This window comes from Chelonia mydas, chromosome 1 (assembly GCF_015237465.2).
Source record: "Chelonia mydas isolate rCheMyd1 chromosome 1, rCheMyd1.pri.v2, whole genome shotgun sequence".
In the NCBI taxonomy this organism is placed as follows: domain Eukaryota; kingdom Metazoa; phylum Chordata; order Testudines; family Cheloniidae; genus Chelonia; species Chelonia mydas.
Genome location: NC_057849.1, coordinates 9,208,504 through 9,232,763, shown reverse-complemented (window position 1 = coordinate 9,232,763; position 24,260 = coordinate 9,208,504). Strand labels below are relative to the sequence as shown.

Here is a 24,260-nt window from a genome sequence, read left to right as displayed (position 1 = left end):
GCCGGTGCTAAATCCAGTGCTCAAGTCAGTCCCTTCAGCTCTGCAGGTCCCAGATCCCCTGTCTTTCAAATGCGGAGAAGGACCCCTGCCCATGGCCTTCCTAACGGGCCAGCTGGCTTGGCTTGATGAGAGTCACACTGGGGTCTTGGCATTCAGCGTGTCGGGTGCTATAAACGATTGCCTTGCAAGGCAATATTACAGTCCTAATACTTTGAGGGATGGAAGCGAGCATCCTCCAGGAGCCACCCCCGCACCCCAGTGCCTCTTCCCACATCAGATCTGCCCCCTCCAAGCATGCTGCTCCCTGTCAGCGCAGCTCCAAGCATCAGCTAGCGGGGAGGGGAACCAGCCCGTGGTGCTGCCCAGCCTGCCCCAGAGAGATTCTCAGCCCCGACCCCAGCAGTCGGGTGGCAATAGCACATGGATCATGAGGCAACTGGACTGGGCCAGTTACTCACCAGCTTTGGGATGGTAGGAAGAAAGCTCCTGACCTTTTGAGGCTAAGGAAAGGGAATCCAGGCCAGGCCTCTGCTCTGATCTCAGCCCCTTGCCATTTGCTTTTCCTGTCTAGGGTGACTGGGGATTATTACACCAGCGGCTGCAGCCCCTCTCCCCAGCGAATCCACTGCCCACAGGAGTCCCGGGGGGGCTGGCACTGGCCGTAAACAAACTCCACTGGTGCCACCCCATCTTCCCCCCTCCTCAGCGGCATTCGCCAGTATCCCCTGCAATCACATGCTGGATCAACGCCCTCCACCAAGATGGCTGCAGGGAAATGATTTTTTCCTCATGTCCGTATAGCACCTAGCGCAACGGGGCCACGGGCCTCGTGTAATCACAAACAGCGCTCACCACCAGCACGAGCGCACGGCCAGAACTGGTTCCCGTCCCCTCCCAAAGCCGGTGAAAAGCAGGGGGCTCGTTTTGACAGCCAATGCTGCAAGCGAACTCCCTGCCCGTTCCTACCATATGAATCTCTGCGAGATGCACTCACTTGCATACCCACACCCACCACAGGGGGTTCGGAGAAACTCACGGTAACCATGACAGCAAAAATATCATCCAAAGAGATTCGGAGAAGGAAAAAAACCCACCATCTTACCCAGAACAGAGGCCGGAGCGGTACACTGCACCAGGGAACTGGCCTTTCTACTCTATAGGCCAGAACTCAAAATCCCAGCTCTGCTCACGTGGCAAGAGAACAAGCAGCTCCCACGGGTGCCAGGTTTGCATAATTTTTGGTGTTGCCCAGAAGAGGTCCAAGCAGAGACATCCCGTTCGTAGGGCAGGCCACGGCAACCGCCCCGGGCGCGGCGCTTCAGTGGGACGCGGGGTCCAGGGCGGCCTGGGGGGCTAGCGGGGGGGGGGGGGGCCGCAGCAAGCAACCCGGTGCCAGCCCGCCCCACCCCGCTCCCCCGGCGTCACTTGGGGGAGGGGGCAGAATCCAGAAAGAGGTGGGGCAGGGGCGGAGCAGGGCGGGGGCTTGGGGGAAGGGGTGGAGTGGGGGCAGGAAGAGGGGAGGCCGGGCAGAGTGGAGTCGCTCGCTGCTGCCAGCGCCGGGCCCCCTGCTAACCCCCCAGGCCACCCTAGGCCCCCTGAAGCGCAGGGCCCCCCATAGCGCGGGGCCCAGGGCGATTACCCTGGTCCATCCCATGGACGGGATGGCTCTGAAAATATCAGCCCAAACACAGGTGGAGCCTATCCTGAATATTGGTGGAGCACAGACACCATGGGCCCATATAACTCGCCACTTATGGTGGCTTCCTCTTAATCCCCAATAGATATTGGTCTTCTGCACAAAGCCATTTTGCATGAGTAGGGTTAGAGTAGCGGGGGGGGGGGGGGGCAGGACTACAACAGCAGGGGGGGCTGCAAGTCAAGCGTGAGGTGCATCAGCAGAGCTACAGGGCAGCGAGCAGCGACTTTTGCAGAAGAAGATGGAAATGCACTGGGAGAACTAGATTTGGCGTCATGCAGAGGGGGCTTGGGTTGCGATAGCAGAGTGGGGAAGTTTGCAGGAAGCGGCGGGGAGCAGAGGGGAAAGGAGGCCCTGCACGCGCTGGCGACTGGAGAGCAGCAAGATGAAATTCAGGAGCACGACTAGCGGGCAATCACGCCACAGGCTGGATGCGGTTCTTGCGCACCGAGGAAACATCTGCATCTGGAGGGCATTCCAACACAGGTAATTGCAGCCCGATGCCTAGATTTCTTCCCCTCCTGTTCTGAACTCCCCTCTGCAGTGATGCTGAGTGCTGTTAAAAAGAGCTGCTGCCTGCCAGCCCAGAAGTGGCTGCATTTCAGCGTGGCTGAAGCAATCCCTGGAACTGTATATAGTTTGTATGAAATGCTTTGTGGGAGGTTACATTAGGGCATCCCATGTTGGCACATCTCGAACGGGGGCACTCATGGGAGAAAAACAGTACAGTGGAGGGTGGGGGCGGGAGAGACCCCTGGTGGCCCGAAAGACAGGAGACTGAAGTGATGAAACGGTGATGAACCGAGATGGCCAAGGGGTCGCACTACTCCTAGAATCACCCTTCCCTGGAGGTGGTGGTAAATTTCTGAGTCGAACTAGCCCTGGCTGATCAGAACAGGGACCCCTGTCCCCAAAGGGTCTGCAGTCAGTTTCCCCTGAAAATGGGGGTTCAAGTGGACCCCGCTGTACCCCCAAAAGGGGAAGCCCTGAAGGCCTTATCCAACTCACCTCTGCTTTGCATGGGACTCCCAGAGAATTTCAGTGGAGCCGGCACAGGTCCTGAATCAGCGGGACACGTAGGACTCCCTCCGGGAGAGGCCAAAAACGCCGCTATACCCAACCTTCCAGGGCTGACAGACTCTAGCTCCACTCTTAGCGCTCCCGACGGCCACACAGAACCACTAGGGCTTACTGCTGCCCTGGAAACAAACGGGGCTTAGCTCAAAGTACACGCAACCCTAACGGAGCGGCCCGGACTGCACCCGTGAAATGGAAAGAGGAGCCAGACTCCGGCCCGGGGCAGGGAGCTGCTCTCGGTTCTGCTAGGCAGCCGGAGCCCAGCCAGCCATTCAAGGGGAGGTGACTGTGACCCTGGCCCAGGGCAAGCCATTCAAAACCCCAAGCCAGGGACCATCCAAATCCACTGCTGCTCGCACAGGATGCAAGAAGCTAGCAAAGATCTCTGGGCCAGTGCAGTTATTCCCCCACTCAGAGGAGCCTCACGGGCAGCATTCGGGGGGTGGGGGCGCAAATATTCGGGTAGCACCCCACAGTATATGAAAATGATCCTGATCCGGCACTTGGTGAGAGACAGTCCCTGTCCCTAACAGCCTGCATAGGCCAGACAGACAGGGGAAGTAGCTAACCCTGGGTCAGACACCATGTCAGGGCAGAGCTGGGGATACGACATGGATCTCCTGGCTCCCCTTCCAGGGTCCAATCCACTACAGCACACTAAAGCAGAATTCATTGCTGGGGGTTTGTGCAGCCCTGGCACAATCGCGGGGAGGGACGAGGACTCCTAGGTGCTGCGGCAAGACATGTAAATGGTGATAAACCCAAATAGGTAGGTATCAACAGGTGTAAAGCAAAGCACCCAGCACCCAGATCTGCAGCAGCATCAGGCTGGGAGAGGGAAGCGTCCGTCTCCTTGCATGCCAGTGACTAGAGGAGGGGGGCTAGGTTTCAGGCAGACACACAGGTGATGCCTGTTCCCATCCCTGTCCAAGTCTAGCAGGTATCACATGGCACTCACGAGCTATGCAGCGCGTCTGCCAGCACTGAATTAAACATGGAGCGCAGTCACTAACTGAGCCGCACAAGCTAGACGCTAGGGCGAGGATGCTCGCCTGAAACCCAGCCAGGAGTCAGCGGCATCACCACCACAGAGGGTCGGCCAGTCCGTGGGCAGGCGGCATTACCGGCTCGGTTTTACAGAGGGAGTAACGAAGGCAAGAAGGATGCTCAGGGGACTAGCTGAGACCTATGTTGAAGTCCCCGATCTGCCAGACACTTGGCCGCTCTGTGTCTCAGTTTCCCCATCCGTATAATGGGGATAACAGCCCAGCCCTGCCCTGCCCCACAGGGGTGTTGTCTCTGATTCCATTCCTTGTCACATATAGGGCTGGAGGAAGAGGTCTTTTAGTCCTCCTCCACCACCACCCCTGCGCCGGGGCAGATTACAAGGAGATCAGATATTACGGTGAGAGGCCAGATAAGTACGGGAGACAGGGCACAGAGAGGTGAGGTGCCCCAGGGCACGCAGGCAGTCAGCACACGGAGCAGGACTGGATCACACAGGTCGCCTGGCCCAGCGCCGTATGTACACTTGCCTCTGCCTGGCCAAACCAGCTGGGACACTTGATTCTCAAGAGACACGGCGAACCAAGTTCTGCACCGGATCAGAGCACTCCTGGATCGACAGCCTACATCCCCCACCAGCCGCCGCTGCTGGGAGCGATGAACCAAACGCAGAGTGAGGTGTGAGAACCCAGCATCACTGAGTATCTACATGGCGCTTCCTGGGTTGCGTTTTCAGACGCGCTCGGCGCTGAGCTAACTCTGTTCCCTGTGGAAGGCTTCACTGACTCAGGCCAGTGCGGAGCACTTCCAAGATCCACCCCCGACCCCGAGCAGTTCAGAGCGCCAGCAAGTCAGTGGTGTAGTGGGGCAGGCGGAAGAGGGTACAAGCTGTTTCACGGGATTGTATGCGGGTAACAATGTGCACAGCTCACCACTGGGACGAGCTACACGCATGGGAAGGAGGGGCCGATCCTTCGGAAGACAGCAAGATTCACCCAGTCTGGGGTGTCAGGGTGAGTTTGGGGTTTGGGCTCCCGGACCAGCAGTGTCCTTGCGGTCCTCTCTCTTGGGGCCCAACATCTGTTTTCCTCCTGGCTTCCAAGGACAGTAACCCTCATGCTTTCTCTGGGGAGTCAGGAAGGGCTATTAAACCCATTTCACACACAGGGACACTGAGGCACAGATTGACTGACTGACGGTGGCTTTGGGCAAGTCACAGTGTCAGAGCCAGGAACCAAAGCCAGGCCTGCCAGACTCCAAACCCGCGTGTTCGTTCCCCCAGACTGCACTGCCCCCTGGACTTGGGGTTTCATTCGCAGGCAGACACATAGCACAGGAGGGGTCCAGCCTCTGGTCCTTGAGGAAGCTCAACTGTTGCCCTCAAGGGTGACTGCGCCGGAGAGAAGCCACGTGCATCTGTATTTGATGGGGGAACAGAAAAGGCATTTTGCGGAGAACTTCACTTGGTAGCGGAGGGGGAGCTAGGGACAGGGAGAGAGCAGAGCCCGGAGGTTTCACAGGCTGGGGAGGGGAGCCCAGGAACAGCACAGCAGCTGGGGCAGGAGGAGCCAGGGTCCCTGGGACAGAGAGCAGGAGGAGACAAGCAGCAGCAAGTGGGGTGGGGGTGGGGGGCTGCCGCTGAATTTGAGCGTGGAGCAGGGGAAATGGTTTGAGAAAGGGCCAGCTCCAATGTTCCCTCTCACTTTTTACATCTATGTGCAGAATGAATTTTGTTATGTGCATCAATATGGAGGTGATGTGCGGCAGGGGTGGGGTCAAGGGGTTCAGAGTGTGGGAGGGGGCTCAGGGCTGGGGCAGAGGGTTGAGGTGCAGGGGGTGAGGGATCCAGCTGGGGATGAGGGCTCGGGGGTGGGGATGGGGATGTGGGGTTCAGAGTGCGGAAGGGGGCTCAGGGCTGGGGGCTCTGGGATTGGGCCGGGGATGAGGGGTTCAGGCTTCAGGCTGCAGCGGGCAGCTGCTGCAGCAGCAAGGGGCTGGAGGAGAGGCGCCTCCCCAGTCCAGGTCCTGTGGCTGCGAGCCTGCGTGGCCCTTGATAGCCTGCTCTGTGGCCACGCGGCTTAGAGGGAACTTTGGTCAGCTCTGGGGCAGAATGGTGGGGAGCGGTCCATGGAGGGACATACGGGAAAGCAGGGAGATTTGGAAGCCGCTCCTGGGAACACAGCCTGAGCTCTCAGGGGCTGGCTAGGAGATCGGGGAGCAGGCCAGGCATCCCGCGGGAGAGAGGAATTAGTGCTCAGTCTTAAAACACACGCTTCGGCATTTCACCCTCTGCAGCTGATTTAAGTGCCCGGGACAAGCACGTGGAGGAAACTGGGCAAAAGGCCAGTTTGAGTTAAATGATCAGGGACTAGCCGCTCTCAGAATCACCTGCCCAGCAGGAAGGGTGGAAACCCCATTACACCAAGTCCTATCGTTCGTTATTCGTATCACCGTCGTGCCTATTAGCCCCACTGTGCCAGGCGCTGCACAAACACAGAACAAAGACGGTCCTTGCCCCAAGCAGCTTGCAGTCTAAGACAATGGCTGGACACAGACAAAGTGACCGGGGAGCACACGGGAACAATGAGACTGTACTGGTCAGCAGCATGAGCAGTGGTCTCGGCACAACACCTGCAAGTTATATCACAGGCTGGTGAAACCAGTCCTCTGCTGGCCCGAGGGATGGACAAGCTGGAGCCGCTCCCTAATAACGTAATTTTGTACATCTATAGCAGCTGTCATCGGAGGATCTCGGAGCACCTCACTATGCTCATTAGTTACCTGTATTACGAGAGCGCTTGGGGACCCCTCTGAGATCAGTGCTGGATGCTTCACACATGCATGCTCAGACAGATGGTCCCTGCCTTGAAGAGTTTCCAAGACAAAGGGTTGTGAGGAAACTGAGGCAGGGAGCGGGAACGTGACTTGCCCAAGTTTACACAGAGTCAGTGGCAGAGACAGGAAGTTCTCCTGACTCCCAATGCAGCGTTCTAGCCACTAGACCATGTTGCTTTCCATAACCTCCCTCTGAGGCGAACGCTGACAGATTGGTAAACTGAGGCACAGGTTGGCACAGCAAGTTGCCCAAGCTCGCACAAGGAGCCTGTGGCAGAGCTGGGGCTCGCACCCAGGATTGCTAGCTGCCAGCCCACAGCTCTATCCACTAGGTAGCACTCCGGATGATGCACATTGGGCACTACAGTCCTAGTGCGTGGTGTACTGGGCACAAAGGGATTGGCCGACTCGAAGCTCCTGTGTCTATGCCTACGTGTCACATGCTGGCCAGAACCTGTCCGACTGGAACAGTCGCAGCGGGTGAGTCAGCTACCTCCAGCGGGAGGGGAGGAAGGAGACTGCCCGGTGACGACTGTCAGTATCTCCACACCATCAGGCAACCAAGCCGGCACCTTGATCCTCAGCAACAGCTGGGCCAGTCCCACATCACCCGGTGGGAACGGCACACGGATCTGGGCTGGGCACGGCACGGCAGGGCAGGGCGGGAGGGGGCTGAGACGCCAGCAGGTCCGGGAAGTCTCTTGGGTCTCGCTGCATTCTGCAGCCTTGAATCAATATTGACTCTTACGCTGGGACTACCAGGCGGAGGAGGAGGGTGGGGAGAAGAAAGAGAGGGGAATACGGTAGAGGAGTGGAGCCAGTGAAGGGCAGATTGCTCCTGTAATACACAGAACAACAACGGCACCCAACTGAGATCAGGGCCTGGGCGCGCTGGCTGCTGTACACTCTGGGTATCTCTACGCTGCAGTCGGAGGGGCCATTGCAGCAGGTGCCAGCGCACGGAGCTGGCTTTCACCTAGGGAGTGCGAATGCCCAGCGTGCCGAGACGGTGGCAGCATGGAGAGTCCACGCCCACCCGGCACCGGCTAGATCAAAGCTAGCGCCGGTACCGCTGCATGCACCGCGGCCCCGCCTCGGACCACCGCTCCGGGGGAGTGCCTACCCGGCAGCGAGCCTCTGCCCCACAGAGCTCCTGCTCTAAGTAGGTGAGGGTGCAAGGAGGAAACCGAGGCACAGAGAAGGGACGTGACCAGCCTGAGGTCACCCAGCAGCTGAGCTGGGAACAGACCCCAGGTCTCCCAGTCCCAGGCCAGTAGCTGGGCACTGCAGCATGCCACCCCCTCGCCACCTGGGGCCAAAGTCACAGGCTCTGTTCTCGTGGGTGCAACCTGAACTCAGCAAGGCTCCAATTCATTCCCAGCCCAATAAGCAGTAGCTGAAAGGAGGCAAGGCAGGTCTTGAGGTTAAGGCAAAGAGCTGGGAGATGAGGCAGCTTGGTTCAATCCCTGTGGCTCTGCCACAGGCTCCCTGTACAGCCTTGGAAAAGTCACGGACGTGCTCGGCCTCAGTTTCCCCCGCTGTAAACTGAGGGCACCAAGAGCAACCATAGCACAAGGTGGTCACAAGTCTCCAGTTGTTAACATTTGAGATTCTCCCTTGACTGTGCTAGCGCAGGGCAGAGTCGGAGCGATATTAATGCCACGACAGCGTGGGAATATCAGCGTCACGCCAGTGTGCCCACCACCATAGTGTCTCGGCACCACTGTAGTGTCCAGGGGCCACCGTGCCACAGCACCACCTCCGGACGCAGCAACCCAGCAGGGATGTTAAGACAAAGCGGGCTCTTCCGGGCGTTCCAATGCCAGGGCAGGCCAGGCGGGTTTGACTGGCCTCCTATCACCGTTCCCAGGAGCTGTGACAGCCTCCACCTGCAGCTCAATGAGCTCAGAAAAGGGCGGGCGAGGAACCACTTTTGCTTTCCAATGCCAGCAAGTCAAAGGAATCCAGCTCTGAATGACCGGCGCAGCGGTGAAGCCGGGTATCCCTGCGTTTATGAGCGCTCCATAGCATCGTTCACCTCAATGCACTTTACACACGCTGATGAATTAGCCCTGCCAGCAGGCCTTACTGCCTCGATCCTACAGCTAGAGAAACTGAGGCACAGGGAGGTTAAGTGACTTGCCCACAGGCACATGGCAACTCAGTAACCAGGAACAGAACCCAGGAATCCTGATGCCTAGTCTCCCGCTCTAACCACTAAACGTCACTTCCTCCCAGATGTGACGAGAGCCCCCAGGAGTCGTAAGTCTCTGCTTTGACCCACGGCGTGTGCTGCCACCCTGTTTTACATCAGTCAGCCAGCCTAGACCGTTAACAGCTGGCCTTGGCCCCATGCCCCAGCGGCTACAGAGCACGTGGCCAATCACAGGCATGGAGGGCAGCTGACGCCGTGGGTCTGGAAGGAATGAGAGGATTTCCCGACCACACGGAGATGTGGGTCAAACGCGCAGCCAAGCCACAAGCTTTGGCTGACTCCACGGAGACGCTCCCAAGCACGTGTCTACTGTTGATGGGCACTAGGCTGCTGTAGCAACATCTCTCACTGCACAGAGCCCTCCTAAGCCCCTGCAGAGCTTCTGGGAAGCAGCTGGCCAGCTTTCCTAGAGCAAAGTTTCCTGCTGGTTAGGGAGTGACCCAAATATTGGCCCTCCCGCACATTGCCGTGGAGCGGCGAGGGGCTGGGGGCCTTTGGGCGATGGGATGGTGGTTGGGTGATTTAAATCAGATCTCAGGGACTCCCTCTCCTCATTGCCTAGATAGATACAGCTAGTAAAATAACTGGCATTGGCTAGTTCAAGGTACCCTGTGAAAACTGGTGCACTCATTTGCGTTCTTTGCGATGAAGCAGCAAGCGTCTGGAAGCCCTTTAACTTCAGTTCCATCAGGAACATCCAATCTGCTCTGTCCCGGGGGACGCACCAATGGTCTCGGACACAGACAGTGGCCTTCTTTTGCCTTTAACTGAAGCCAGCAATTGCCAGACCGACCCGATCAGAGCACAGGTCCCAGCAGCCCATCTTGGACGGTGACCAGCGCTGGCTGCTTCAGAGCAAGGTGCCAGAAATGCCTTAGTGACCCATTTTGGAATCATCTGTTCCTGGAGGAAGTTTCTTCCTGACAGCGGGTGGCTTGTGCCCTGAAGCATGGAAGTTTATATCCCCAATGTTTATATTTTTAGTCTCTCCTGTAACTCTGGATTAAGCCACATAAGCCTCTAATCCTTTCCCACCATCAAGGAGTGAAGGACACTGAAACTTCCATCCCCCCAAATGTTTCCCAGGCATTTGAGTTAAAGGCAGAGGATTTTACACAGCCTGACTAAATTAACCAGCTTTCCCTTGCGTGGTGGCTCCGATGTCATAAATCTGTCAGGTCCCCAACCAAACACGGACTCAGGAAGAAACAGATTAGACGAGACCGGAATTTCTAGTGTAAAAACAAATCAGGAAAATGGCTTTTAAGAGGGACTTGGGAGTTTTCTTTAAAGCAACAGAAAAAAAAAAAAAAAAGACAAACCCTTTCCCCTTCCCCCATCCTTCTGCTGGCTACCTTTACGCTGCTAGCCCTGGGATGGCTTGACACGGCCATTTGCCCACGTCCTTCACCCCATATCACCGCGTGCTTGGGGAGGGCTGAACGTGCCACTGCCTTCACCCCCAGGAGCTTTTGGCTTTCCCACAGTGCCAAGGGCACCAGAGGAGACTCGCATCCTGGAGCGGGGGCGGTGGGTTTGCTTTTGGAGCCTCCTGGGAGAGGAGCTGGGGGAAAGGCAGCCAGGACAGGAGAGAAAGCAGCGGAGGAAGGACGCAGCCCCCGCCTGGGCGGAGCGAATCCTCCAGCGACAGGACACACCCTGCAGCAAAGGAGTCAGCGAGGTTTTATAACAGGGCCGACGCTCCCACACGGGGCCCACACCCTCTAGGCATATGGCAGGCACAAGGCACCCAAAGCTACACCCAGCACTGGGACTCCAACCCCTCTCTGTTTCTGGCCTCCCCCCGGCCTGGCTGGCCGGCCCCCTGCTAGTGCTACGCAGGTTACAGACGCCAGCTCAGGAGCAGGATCTGTTTCCAGCGAGGTGTGGGGCTAAACCTGTCTGACGGGAAACTCAGACACACAGGAGGCCAACTGTCACCCCGCCATGGAGAGCGGCGGGGCTGGATTAGAGATCGTGGCCTGCCATGGGCTGCCCCCAGCCTGGCCGGGGAAGAGGCCTGGATAGGCTGACCAGATAGCAAGTGTCAAAAATCAGGACGTGGGGGGTAATAGGTGCCCATTGAGAAAAATACCCCAAAAATCGGGACATCTAGTCACCCAAGGCCTGGAGAGATTCTCAGCCGGGATGGAGGGGGCAGGGGACATCACTGGGGCTTGCAATGGCTGCAGGATGCCCCTCTGCTCCACCCCAACTCCTTCTCCCTTGATCCTCTAGATGTTCTTTGCTGCCGCAGGGCAGGGGCCATCTCCGAGCGAGCACAGGCCTGGGCCGGAAGGCCCAAGCTCCCTCCTGCTCTCCTCCTGCTTCCGGTCACCCGAGGCGATCCGTTGAGCTGGAAAGGTGAAAGGTGCTGGCCGGTCAACCTCAGAGCCCGTCAGGACAGCGACGGAGCAACCTCCGCCTGCATCGTGACCCGGAGGGGCCGTCTCTAATGGGAGGCAGGGAGCTGGGTGGCTGTAGCCCGTTCAGCCCATGTCAGGGCCAATGAGTGCCAGCTGTTTGGAGTGCAGTAGCGGTCCCATCATCCTAGGCGCTGTCCAGACAGAACACAAAACTTGTCCCTGCCCCAGTCCAGATGTCTTACCATTCCTATTCCCAGTACATACTCTGCCTTTCCCTCCACGTCACTGCACCATCCTTGCCCACACGCCAGCCGTTCCGTGAACCTGACTAGACCCCTCGATCAGATGGGGCTGTGTCAGAGACCAGGTTTCTAGTCCACTGCATTCTGGTGCCAGCACCAGACAGACCCAGCATCAGTCCAAGCCACAAGCACAGGGCTGCCCAGCCCCTCGCTGCAAACACCCCGCGCTCCCCCAAAAAGGGGCCACCTTTTCCCCCCTTCCCCAAAGTTTATTCTGTGTTAGCTCCGCCTCCTCAGAAGTAACCTTTAATGGCTTTTATCACAGATCAGTTTGGCCCAGTGGTTTGCATCCCTCCTGCGGAATGGGCATATAAGGGGACTGTTGCCCCCTTACTAACATTCAGTGGGGGTGTTTTAGTTGCTAGCTCCCAGCACTAAAAGGGGGAAGGGTGGATGAGGAATCAGGATCCTGAGACTGCCAATCCCTAGGAGCAATGGGGAGAGGCCAATGCTCCAGGTCAGCCTGAATGACAGCGCGGGCAGCTAATCAGGGAGTCAGGAGGCCAGGGAGGTCCTGTCCTCACTGTGAGTTGGATTTGCTTGGGTCAGACAGAGTGGGGCCGAGCCAAGGAGGAAGCAGGGGCGCAAGCTGAGCTGGGGAGCAGAGCTGGGCCAGATCCAGAGAGAGCAGCCCCTGTCCTGGGAGCAGAGCTGCAACCCCAAAGCTGCGGGTGCAGCCCAGAGAGAGCAGACTTGCCCTGGGAGCAGAGCTGCAGCAACCAGAGCCAGAGGGGCCAGAAAAGCAGCCCAGGAAGCAGGTCAGTGCTGGGAGCAGAGTCACAGAAGCAGCCGGCAGAGCAGACCTGTCCTGGGAGCAGAGCTGCAGCAACCAGAGCCAGAGGGGCTAAAGAAGCAGCCCAGGGAGCTGGAGGCAGAGCAGCAGCAGGGCGGAGACCGAGTGGTGGAGCTGGGGCTGGAGCAGTCCGGAGCTGGGTGCAGTGAGCAGCTGGGGAGAGCGAGGGGGACGCTGGGCAGCGGGCCCAGCACAGGGAGACGCCTCAGCCAAGGGGCTCTGCAGGCCAGGCTTGGATCATAAGCCCGACAGGGTGAGGGCGACACTGGGAAGAAGGGTCCTACCACTTAGAGCCTGAGAGCGTGTGGTCACCACCAGAGCGAGTGTCCAACCCACAGCATCCCTGCAGCATGGCCAGGGCCTGAGAAGGGGCCTGGGACTTACAAGGAACAGACTGTGAACTGCCCTGACGTTCCAGAGACGCTGTTTGTGATGTTCCCTGCCACAGAGCGGGGTGATGTGTTTCCTTTAACTTTTCTCATTTTTCCTTATTCTTTTAAAAATTAATTGTTGATTAAATAACTTGCATTTGCTTTAAATTGTGTGTAATGGTCAGTGGGTCAGAGAAGTGCCCAGTGCAGAGAGACTACCCCGGAGTGGGGACACCCTAGCCCCTGTCCTAGGTGACCACAGCAGGGTTGAGGGTCGAGTCTCCCAGGAATCCTGGGCCCAGCCTCGTTGGGGTTGCGAGGACTCTGCCAGACAGGAGAGTGGAAGGAGAGTCCTCAAGGGCAAGGAGGCCTCTGGGTAAAGGAAGTGGGAGCGAGGACTCAGATCCTTTCGCTAGCCCACTTCACCAGGGTAGTGCAGAAATCAGGAAAGTTCCCCACAATAGCGGGACTATTCCCCCGCTTACAGGCAGAGTCAAGCGATTTGAATTCCCAAGTAGGTTACAAAGGGATTTAATGATTAACTACGAGGTGCTACTCATATGTTCCAAACGTGTCATTTGAGCCCAAGTCAGTATATCCTATTGTACGGTTTCAGGCTGTTTTTCCTGCCGCGCCTGCTAATCATTAGAGGAGATCATGCTCCATGACGCAACCAGAATACACGCAGCACTCTTCTACCTCCCTCCCATTCATACTCCACGCAGCAGGTCAGAGAAACCTTCCACCCGGCACCATTCAGCTCAGCCCCTTGGATAAACAGCCGTTTACATACTGCCTTTGATCCTCCAAGGAGCCTAGAGTGCTTTCCACCCCCCACAGCCATGGCTTCGCCCACGGCTGAAATGAAACCCCAGCTGTCAGACAGGACCCCGCACCACGACCCAAGAGTCCAGGGCACGAAGGGAAGCAGAAAGCCAGGCTGAAATTGCAGAGGGTGGCTTTGATCTCGGAACCGAAATCCCGGCACACAGCTGGAATCACACGGACAGTTTCAGAGATTGTCCCGTGGGCAGGCCAAGCGCATTTAACCAGAGTGGGATTTACCGGCCGGGCCAGTGACATCACTTCCCACAGTGGCCAAGTGTCCCCTAGAGTTTTCCTGTCGAAGCCCAGACCAGTTAAAGCTCACAGACCAGCTCGTAGGTAGTGGCACTGTTCCACTTCTGGAGATGGGGGTCACTTGTGTATCCTACAGAGACACCAATAAAACCATGGCCAGCAGCAAGTACGTTAGTGGGTAAAGTACAGGAACGCAGCTCTCCCAGCTCCCACACAATTCCTGTCTCAGCCACTGCCTGGCTAGGTGCTTATACGGCTCCCATCTCCGGCACCCTCGCACCTGACGAAACCTCGGTTCCAGCAAGGGCTCCACTACATGGAACAAGAGCCCACCAGGAAGGTGTTTCCAGAGAAGGGCGGCAACTGACCTCTTCCGGGCCACTGGAGCACAGGTGAGTGCCGGCGAGACCAACCCCACCCACTCAGACCTGCTGTGACACCGAAAGCCTAGAACCACTTGCTCAGCGAGTTTCTTTCGACACACAGGCCTCCCATCCCTCCTGCCCTACAGGTATGTCTGGGTATGTCTCCACTGCACGCAGGATCTCAGCGTCACTCAGTGGAATGCACTCTTCAGGCTAGGAAGTGGCCGAATGCTCCAGGGCTGCCATTACTATTCAGCTACCACAAAGGCCTTGAGACTTCTAGAGGAAGGGTAGTCATGTGGTTAAGACACTGAGCTGGAACTCAGGAGGCCTCAGGCTCCCAGCGTGAGCTGGGGTAAATTATTCCATCTCTCTGTACCTCAGTTTCCCCTCTGTAAAAACAGTTTCCCCTTCCGGCCCCCTGTTGCCTGGTCTAGTTAAGCTGTCAGCTCTTTGGGGCAGGGACTGGTTCCCACCATGTATGTGTTTGTACAGCACCTTGCACAATGGGGCCCTGATCTCAGCTGGGGCCTCTAAATGCTCCGTAATACAACAAGGAAAGCAGGGTTCTGCTGTAAGTGTTATTAAAACAGCTTACCAGCAGGTGCCATCACTTCTGCTGGTCTCTCAATCCGCTAGTGCTACGGAAGGGTCACGAGACAGCTGCCTCCAGCAAAGCTCAGAGACCTCCATTAGGACTGAGAACTTTCAGAGGCATGTTTCTACAATCAGACATGTCAGACTGGAAGGGACTTCAAGAGGTCGTCAAGTCCAGCCCTCTGCGTTAATGCTGGGCCAAGTAAGCCTAGACCATCCCTGACAGGGGTTTGTCCAGCCTGGTCTTAAAACCTCCAGTGACGGGGTTTCCTCCTTCAGAAGCCTAGTCCAGAGCTCAACTACCCTTTCATCAGACAGGTTTTCCTAATATCAAACCTAAATCTCCCTGGCTGCAGATTGAGCCCATTGCTTCTTGTCCCACCTTCAGTGGACCTGGGGAATTGATCAACCCTGTTGATAACGCACCTGAACAGATTTGAAGACTGTTCTCAGGTCCCCCCTCGGTCTTCTTTTCTTGAGACTAAACACGCCCAGGTTTTCTAATCTTTCCTCCCAGCTCAGGTTTCCTAAACCTTTGATCATTTCCGATGCTCTTCTCCAGACTCTCTCCAATTTGTCCCCATCGTTCCCCAAGTGTGGTGCCCAGAACTGGGCACAGTTCTCCACCTGGGCCCTCACCGGTGCCAAGCAGAGCAGGACAATGACCTCCCAGGAATTACATACAATGCTCTGCTAATACAGCCCAGAATAGTCGCCTTTTTAGCAGCTGCCTCACGTTGTTGATAGATATTCAACTTGGGAACCACTAGGACCCTGCAGATCCTTTTCAGCAGTGCTGCTGCCTAGCCAGGTACTCCCCAGAGCATAGTGGTGCATTTGATTTTTCCTTCCCAAGTAAAGTACTTTGCCCTTGTCGCTATTTAATTTCATGTTGTTGATTTCAGACCAGTTCTGATTTGTCACGGTCATTTCAAACTCTAATCCTATTCTCCAAAGTGCTTGCAACCCCTCCCAGGTTGGGGTCATCCACAAATGTTATAAGCATCCTCGTCACTCCATTCTCCAGGGCATTCATGAAAATACTGACTAGCACCAGACCCAGGACTGACCCCTGGAGGACCCCACTAGGTATGCCTTCCCAGTTTGACAACCAACCACTGATAACTGGTTGAAAGACCCTACACGAAGAATAGTTGTACACCCACCGAATGTCCCAAGTTTGCCCATGTCATGTGGGACTGTGTCAAAAGCCTTACTAAAAATCAAGATCAAGCACATCTACTGCTTCCTTGCCCTTCCCTTCTTTGACAGCGAGCAACCGGCCTAGTGGTTTATACCGAATGTGTTACCAGCCTCCCGAATCACGGCGCTCTCATACTGCTGGGCTCAGGGCAGAGGACACTCCTCCCCCTTCGATGTCTCCAGGGTACGATCGAGATCAGCTGGTTTCATTGTTACAGCCCCTGGGCCAGAATTTAAGTGCATGATGACACTAGGTAGCCCAGCTTCAGTCAGACTGGGAACCTGAGAGCCACAGGGCCTGTGTGCATCCAGCACCCTCAATGGCAAATCCCCTTGACAACACAGTCCTCCCCAATCATGATGGTATCTGATGGGGCTAGTGTGTGTGATTACAGGGACCCCAAAGCAGTGTGCAAAGACCAGAGGCCAGCCTTGCTAGCTCGCTGGGGTAACCAGGAGACTCTGCGCTGCACAGATTCAGCGTAGGCTCCGGAACACTGCAGCGCCCGATGCAACGCATGCTAAACCTCAGCAACAGCGAGCGTGCCTGCCTCTGCACTTTCACCGCTGCAAGGCCCCAGACGGGGACATCGCAGAAAGTTACCGAGAGGGGAAGCCTGGGGGCACCCTAAGGCCCCGTCCCCCTGGTCCCGAGCACTGCTGTATAGGCGATTTGCAAGTGTTCTGTGTGCAGATCGCATGGGAGAGGGCCAGGGAAAGAAGGATCCCTAGCCCTTGGAGAAGTGAGGAGAGCTGACCTACAAAGCCTGCTGCCATGGGATGCCAGAGCACACACAAATCTGTTTTCCTGTACGTGACTGAGCTGTCCAGCCCTCTAGCCAACAGGGAGGCTCTCTCCCACTCCCAGCCAGCAGCGGTCTCAGGAGGCAGGTTGTTCAGAGCTGCCAGCTCCGTTTGTTTGCTCTGCATCTGCAGTGCAATGTGCTGCCGGGCACACTCTGCTCCCAGCACGCTGCCAAGGACAGGCCAGAGCTTTCAGGTTTGTGTTGCAGCCAAGCAAGGTTGCAGTCAGTGCTGGGAGTGGCTCAGGCCCGGGTCTAACGGAGGCAATCCCTGTGCTTCAGGGAAAAACAAAAAGCTAAAGACCAGATAAAACGGACCCACTAGTAATAAAGCACTTGAAGTTTGATGGGGCAACTACAGACCCAGAAGAGAGACGTATGGTCAGCAGCAGCCCTATGGAAGGATGTGGACGAGTATCCTGAACACAGGACAGCAGCCAGGATACCTGCATTCTAGTCCCGACCCTAACAACGACTCTCACCAGGGCATAGCACTCAAGCAGACTTTCAATTTTTGAGTACCCAACACGAGACCCCAGGGGCCTGATTCCAGAGAAGCCGAGGACCCACACCATCCGTGGAAGTTGTGGGCACCTCTGTATAGCCAAGCCTAGAGCATCTCAGGTCATAGAATCATAGGGTTAGAAGGGACCACAAGCACCGTTCCCTCTAAGCTGTGCGTGCACACAGATCCTATACCCCGCGCACATGGTGAAACACCGCACGCACAAAAAATGAAATACAACATCGGAGCCAGGCCGAAATATCATTTACGGGTGACTTTTCACATTGTTCGCCTGCCATCTATCAACACAGCCAGATTCTACTAGCGGGCGGGGGGGGGGGGGGGGGGGGGAAGGAGGTTAAAATTTCCTTTTTCTAAGTATTAAAAAATGACATTGATAAAATAACGGTGTAAAAACTATCACAAATTGCAAATTAAAACTTTTTAAATGTATAAGCATTTTACTCGCTTGGGCGCATTTGCCTCATGGTGCACAAATTTGAACTCGGCTTCAAAAATTTGCATAGAAGAAATTTTTTGCACACACGGCCTGTCAAAAATTAGAGGGAACATTGACCACAAGGGTCATCTAGTCTAACCCCCTGCCAAGGTGCAGGGTTTGTGGTGTCTAACCCATCCAAGAATGATGGCTATCCAGCCTCCTTCAGAAAACCTCCAACGAAGCAGTTTCCATGACCCCCGGAGGCATCCGTTCCATTGTCCTACGGTTAGGAAGTTTTTATCTGGTCAGGCACCTAAAAATCAGTGGGCACTTTGGAAAGCTGTAGCTATATTCTCTTGGTGTCTGTCAACCCACTGATGAGAATCCGCCCCCTGACAAGGGAAGGGGTTGTCAGGTTAATTCATGCTTCACGTATTAAGGAAGCACTAAGTGTTGTTATAGAATTGCACCACTCAGCATGTGCATTATGGATCTTTCACCTTCTCCGGAAGCATCAGATACTGGCCCTTGGGGGACACAGACAATGTTTTGCATACAGGCACCCAAATCTGTGTGAGAGTGTTTGTGGATTTCAAGGCCTGTCAGGACCACCACAAGTAATAATAGGTTTCAGAGGAGCAGCCGTGTTAGTCTGTATCCGCAAAAAGAAAAAAGGAGGACTTGTGGCACCTTAGAGACGAACACATTTATTTGAGCGTGATCACCTAGTCTGACCTGCTCCATAGCACAGACCAGAGAATTTCAGCAAGTCATTCCTGCATGGAGCCCAATTACTTCTGAATGTGGAGTGGGTGTGAAGTGTCATTTTGACAGCCCAGACTGGCTGAAGCCTTCAATTTGCCAATAGTGAATTTTTGAAGTTCAACTCACACACTCAAAACCTGGAGAGTGGGAAGCTCTCTATTCAGTATAGCAGGCTAAGCCATTGATTTGTGCAAAATCTGCACTTTTGGTTTAAAAAAAACAAAACAAACCAACCGTTCAGTTTCTAGGCTTTACCACTGCAAAGAAAACCTTCCAATGTTGCCTTCCTGGGTCTACCCACAGGAAGCTCCGGTGCCTCGGCGGCTGATCAGAGTTTGTCAAGCAGCAGACAAGTGAAAGGAACGACACTCTGCTGCCATTCGTAACCCGGAGGGCAGCTGAGAAATGGTCAAGAAATCAGGTGAGTTTGGGGAAAGCACTGAGCAGCAGCTGCAGAGGCAGGCACAGGAGTTGACTGAGGAGGACGAGTATCCAAGGATGAAGGGGAGGAGAAGGGGGAGAGAGAGATGCTCCCTCCTTGCCGTGTGTCCAGGAGGCTCGAAGGGAGAGACAGAAAGCAAAAAGGTGATGAAGATTCATCTTAGTTGCCAGTTGGTGGAGGCCGACAGGAGAGGGAGCCCACCCACCCACAGAAGCAGAAAGCTCAGGATCCTCTTCCTTCCCAAGAGTGGCTTCCTCATCCAGGTGCTGCCTCTGGAACTTGATAGTTGGAGCTCCCCACCACTGCATCTGCCCCCGGCTACGAGGCATCTGGCAAGTTTTTCCACAGGTAGCGTTAACGCAGACGGTGCCCGCAGCCCCAGCCAGCAAGCCTCGGTCCTGTCCCAGTAGGGCATTCAGTCCCCCGTGCCCCTTTCAGTCTACGGCCACTCTGCTGAGGCTGCCAATAAAGGAGCCAGCTAGTGCATGGGGTGAGGCGGGGGGGGGGGGGGGGGGGGGGGGGGGAGAGGGGGGTGTTCTGCAGAAGGGACACTTGTCTGCTTCTGAACAGAGACTCACAAATGCACTTCACGTTGGGGACACCAGAACGGCCTTGAGATTGGGCGGGGGGGGGGGGGCGGGCTTTCAGACGCTACTGACACCTGGCATGAGCTGGGGTGGCAGGCTCAGGAGCCCATTCTCAGCTCCTGGAGCTGGCCAGTCCCACCGTCTCTTGCTCTGTGTTTGTACAGCACCTTGCTCTGGTCCTGATCGGGCCCTGGGTGTGCCCGTAATGCAGATGATCGCTACCAAGAGCCAGAGTCCTACTCTACTCTATACAGGCTCTTATATATCCCCTTAGTATCTGAGCACCCAGGAAACTCCAGGGAGTAATGGATCTGGGACTCTCTCTCACACACTCCCCACCCCCCTCCTTGTGTGCACACTTTTCAGATCTGGCCATGCCAGCTTCCCTGACAATCCTTACAAGACACGGGAGATGGGCAGACCTTGCCCCACAAGTGAGTCTATGGTACCACGCAGGGATCCCAGCCTGCTCTGGTCCCAGAAGGGGTACCCCATCTTCCTACCCAGCTACCTTCTAACTACCCACACCCAGCGGGGGCTCTGGGGACACGGAGCCTCGGCAGCAGATTCCACAAGGGTCCAAGATGGATCCGGCTACTCCACCTCGTGTTGAACTTCTAGAACTTCGCTGAGGCTCCCGCAGGGGAGGCCTGTACAGCAGGGGTTCACAGAGGAGATAGAAGGGTGTCATACATTCGTGGGCACGCGCTGAGTGTGGGACAAGCAGGCGAAGCCCCGCTAATAGGCATGGAGTCCATAACTGTTCTAGCCAAAGGCATCTACAAGAGAAATGGAGTCGCAGTTGCAAGTTCTAGGCACCAAAGGCCCCGATCGCACACTGCCCTGGAGTAAGGTGACTGCTGCTAGGGGGCAGTCGGGCAGGGGACAGAGCACCTTCTCTTTGCAATTTGGGATCCAGGGCTCAGGCCTGTCCTAGCTTCTCTCTGCTGCTTGAGGCACTCCAGCTCATCTCAATCCACTGGTGGAAACGGCCCTCAGAACAGAGGGTTCAGCTCCTTGGTCAGGCAACTTTGCCAATCCCTACTTTCTGCCAAGCCACCAAGCGGAGAGATCCCAGGCCATGGGCTAGGGGGAGGTGAGCTGGCTCCGTGGAGCCTCTGTCCCCACTAGTAAGGGAGCGGAGATGGGGGTGGGGGGGAAGAGCACAAGCCAATTGCAGATGAGCATCGTGCATTACAGGCCTTGGAAAGGTACATTTGGGCACTTCCTGTTCACCTCAGCACATTGTCCAAGGAGGAGAAACCCATGCAAAATTCAAAGGCAACACATTTCAAATGGATAGAAAATGCTGCATTAAAGAAAGTCGTTAACCGATGGAACTCACTGCTACCAGATATTGAGGCAAATACTCAGCAAGATTAAGAGCAGGATTAGATAATATGACGTGCCAGGACACTGGCTAAAACAGAAGAGTAGTAAGATATACCCAGTCCTTCCACTCCAGGGTAAAAGCCTAGGCCAGGTGAGGTTAGGAAAAAATCTCTCTCACACACACACACCCCCCCTTGCGGTTCAGTATGGCACAGTTAGATATACAGAATGGGGATTTTATGCCAGCAGCCTGCCACTGGGAAACAGGATACCAGGCTAGATAATCTATCTGTTCCACTAATGTAAGAAGAGAGGGTACTACATAAATCATTGATTGGATCAGTTGCATGCAGGGGTCCCTGGAAACACTCCTGCACGCAGCCCCACATTCCCACCAGCTTCCTGCCCTGCACAACGCACCTAGAAAATGAAGAAATACTGAAGCAGCAAATACACAAGGAGTCTCTTGCATCCCACTGCTGCAGTGTTTTGCAAACAGCCTGCTTAACTCCAGAGCGCGTGGGCACAGACAACGCAGAGGGTACCTCTAACATTCCCACAGATCCCAGCCGGTTTCTTACCTTGATTTTATGCAGGGATCTCTCCACCTCCAAGACCTGAATCCACACAACGAGTCCCGATTTGTTATAAGTTTGACTCCAGCCTGCGTCCGAGTTGCATTCGGTCCGGAAATTATTAAAATCCCGATCGTCTGGGATCTGTACGCTTTCCCGGGTGGACATGCTCGTGGAAGGGACACTGACAAATTCTAGTTTTAAGTTTCCTTAACAAGAATAGGCACGGTGGGCCTGGGACGGTGTCTGTCTCCCTCCCGCCCCCACTCCAAAAAAACGGAAATACTGGTTTTGCCCCAATTAAGAGATTCTGAAACCAGAATGGTTTTGTTTTTAAAGGTAGGGGCGGGGGAGGAGGGGAAGAGGAGATGGTTTCAGAACAGGCAGGAAAAGCAGATTTCAAAATTAAGTTCTCTACAGTGAGAACCAGAAGCTGTCTCCTAAGGGCTCCTGGTGGGGAGGACTCACCAGATGGCTCCCCTGCAAACAAAAAAGGCAAAAGAATATAAATATTTCAGCACAGGCTAGAGGAAAACCCCGGAAATAGCACTGAGCCGCCCTGGTCCTTTCTGCGCTGGAGAAGTGTGTGTGTAGACAGAGTCTCTCCTCCCTGGGGGGGAGGCTTTCGCCTTTTCTCCCTGGCTCCTCAACGTTTAACGCCAAGTTGTGCGGCTCACCGCCGCCTCGAAACCGGCCCCTGCTGCCCAGGTGCGCCGCCAACGGAGAACAGGTGAGTGTGATTACCGCGGCAGGTGGGGCGGGCTGCTTCCTCCTCGCAGGCTCTGCCTCTCTGAGCTCCCCCGAGCCACGCAAGCTTCCTGCCCGGGAGGCGACGATGGTCGTAACCGAATCCAAACAAATAAAACCACCCCAACTCCGGGGAAGGGATGGATCGCCCACGGAAAGCTGCAGCCGGTCCCCTCTCCTCTGGCTCCAGCCCAGGCTGGAGCAGCAGGTTAGCAGCAGCAGCAGCAGCAGCTGGGGCTCTGCAGAGGAGGAGGAGGAGGAGGAGACGAGAGCAGGTCCCCGGTGCGCAGCAGAATCGCGGCTCCCAGGAGAGAGGTTCCACCCCGGTCTCCCCCCACCTTGCGCCGGCTGATCCTGCCGGCCTGGGGCGCCTCGCTGGGTGCTGAGGGCTGCCGGTGGGAGCCGCCCTGCCTTTGGCTGCGCGGCGCGGGTGTCGGTCCGGGAGGTGAAACTGACCAGCCGAGCCAAACCCCAGACACAGCTGCACCTCCCAGGGCGCTGCCGGAGGATCCCGCGGGGTCCTAGCGTCCCTCGCACGCGGCGCCGCGGAAAAGGACCGGGCGAGAGGGCGTCGTGGGCCGGCATCACGGAGCAGCCGCCGGGCGGGCAGCCAGGGGCTGGCCCAGGCGGGATCGTTTCCAGGGGGCAGGGAGGAGGGCAAGGCGCTGGCCTGGCACTCAGCCGCTTGGTGTTCGGGCCCTGTCTCTGCGGGCCTGACCTTGGGCAAGGCACCTCGACTGTCCTAGGGAGGTTTTCTTTCCGTGTGCAGTGTAAACCCATCCGGGCAAAGCCCGGGGCTCTCATCTTGGTTGGGGTGCTCCTGGGATCTAAATAAGTAATGATAATTGCTTTCGGCATCCGCCCCCCATGCAGCTGGGATGAAGGAATCAAGTCGATTTACACCCTCCCGTTAAAGGCCGTAAAGATGCCAATGCGGAGCTGTCACGCTGCTTTGCCGTTGGAAAGTGCTTTACCATCATTAACTTAGCAAGCTCCATCATGCAATGAGCTGGCTGGAGTATACACGCACCACTACCCTCCCCTGGAGGGAAATGGAACGGCTCCGCCGTGTGTCAGAGGTGCCATACGGCCAACCCCTAATGGAGATTCTCCTTTAGCTTTCAGTGCGTTTTTTGGAGCAAGAGAATCTGAGTTCTGTAGTGGTCATTGCCAGTAGCTGCAATGCATAGTAGCCACCACGGATTTCTAGGGGCCACAGATTTGTTGCAACATTACCTTCCTGTTTTACTGATGGGGAAGCTGAGGCACAGAGCAAGCCAGTGACTTATCTGGGGCCACACACTGAATCAGAGATGAGATGAGATGAGAACTTGGGCATTCCCTGCAGTGACCACTAACCAGCGCTGTCTTTCATTTCCTTCCCCATCAGGTGCCATCTGAATCCAGATTAGGTTCTAGTAACACAGTTTCTAAGAAGAAAAGGAGTACTTGTTTCAGAGTAACAGCCGTGTTAGTCTGTATTCACAAAAAGAAAAGGAGGACTTGTGGCACCTTAGAGACTAACCAATTTATTTGAGCATAAGCTTTCGTGAGCTACAGCTCACTTCATCGGATGCATTCAGTGGAAACTGCAGAAGACATTATATACACACAGAGACCATGAAACAATACGTCCTCCCACCCCACTCTCCTGCTGCTAATAGCCTATCCAAAGTGACCACTCTCCTCACAATGTGTATGATAATCAAGTTGGGCCATTTCCAGCACAAATACAGGTTTTCTCACTTCCCCCCCCCCCCCCCCACCGTTTCCAAAAACCACACATACAAACTCACTCTCCTGCTGGTAATAGCTTATCCAAAGTGACCACTCTCCTTACAATGTGTATGAAAATCAAGGTGGGCCATTTCCAGCGCAAATCCAGGTTTTCTCACCCCCCCGACCCCCACCCCCATACACACACAAACTCTAAGAGAGACCCATTGAGTGTATGGATTTTAATTGCTGTCTTAATCTCGTATGATTTTAAGTCATTAGTTCCTGTTCCTGCAATCGCATCTAGGCAGACGGACCCTTGCACCCACTCAGAACTAAGGGCTTGCCCACCTGGAGCCAACTGAGCTTAATCTGTATTTGTTTGATTGTAGGATCTCGGATTCTAGATGCCCAGTTATGATTTTTATTACAGAAGCACCT

General features: G+C 55.7%; 1 protein-coding gene across 1 annotated transcript in view; it reads right to left on the bottom strand.

The window, feature by feature from the left end:
• The window catches only part of STARD10 (StAR related lipid transfer domain containing 10), a 49,887-nt gene extending 25,835 nt beyond the window's left edge, over positions 1-24,052 (bottom strand). The window contains exon 1 of the mRNA XM_037914030.2: positions 21,363-24,052. Coding sequence (XP_037769958.1) covers positions 21,363-21,524 — 162 coding nt within the window. The 5' untranslated portion in view covers positions 21,525-24,052. The remainder of the gene's footprint in view (positions 1-21,362) is intronic.
• Between the last annotated feature and the right edge of the window lie 208 nt (positions 24,053-24,260).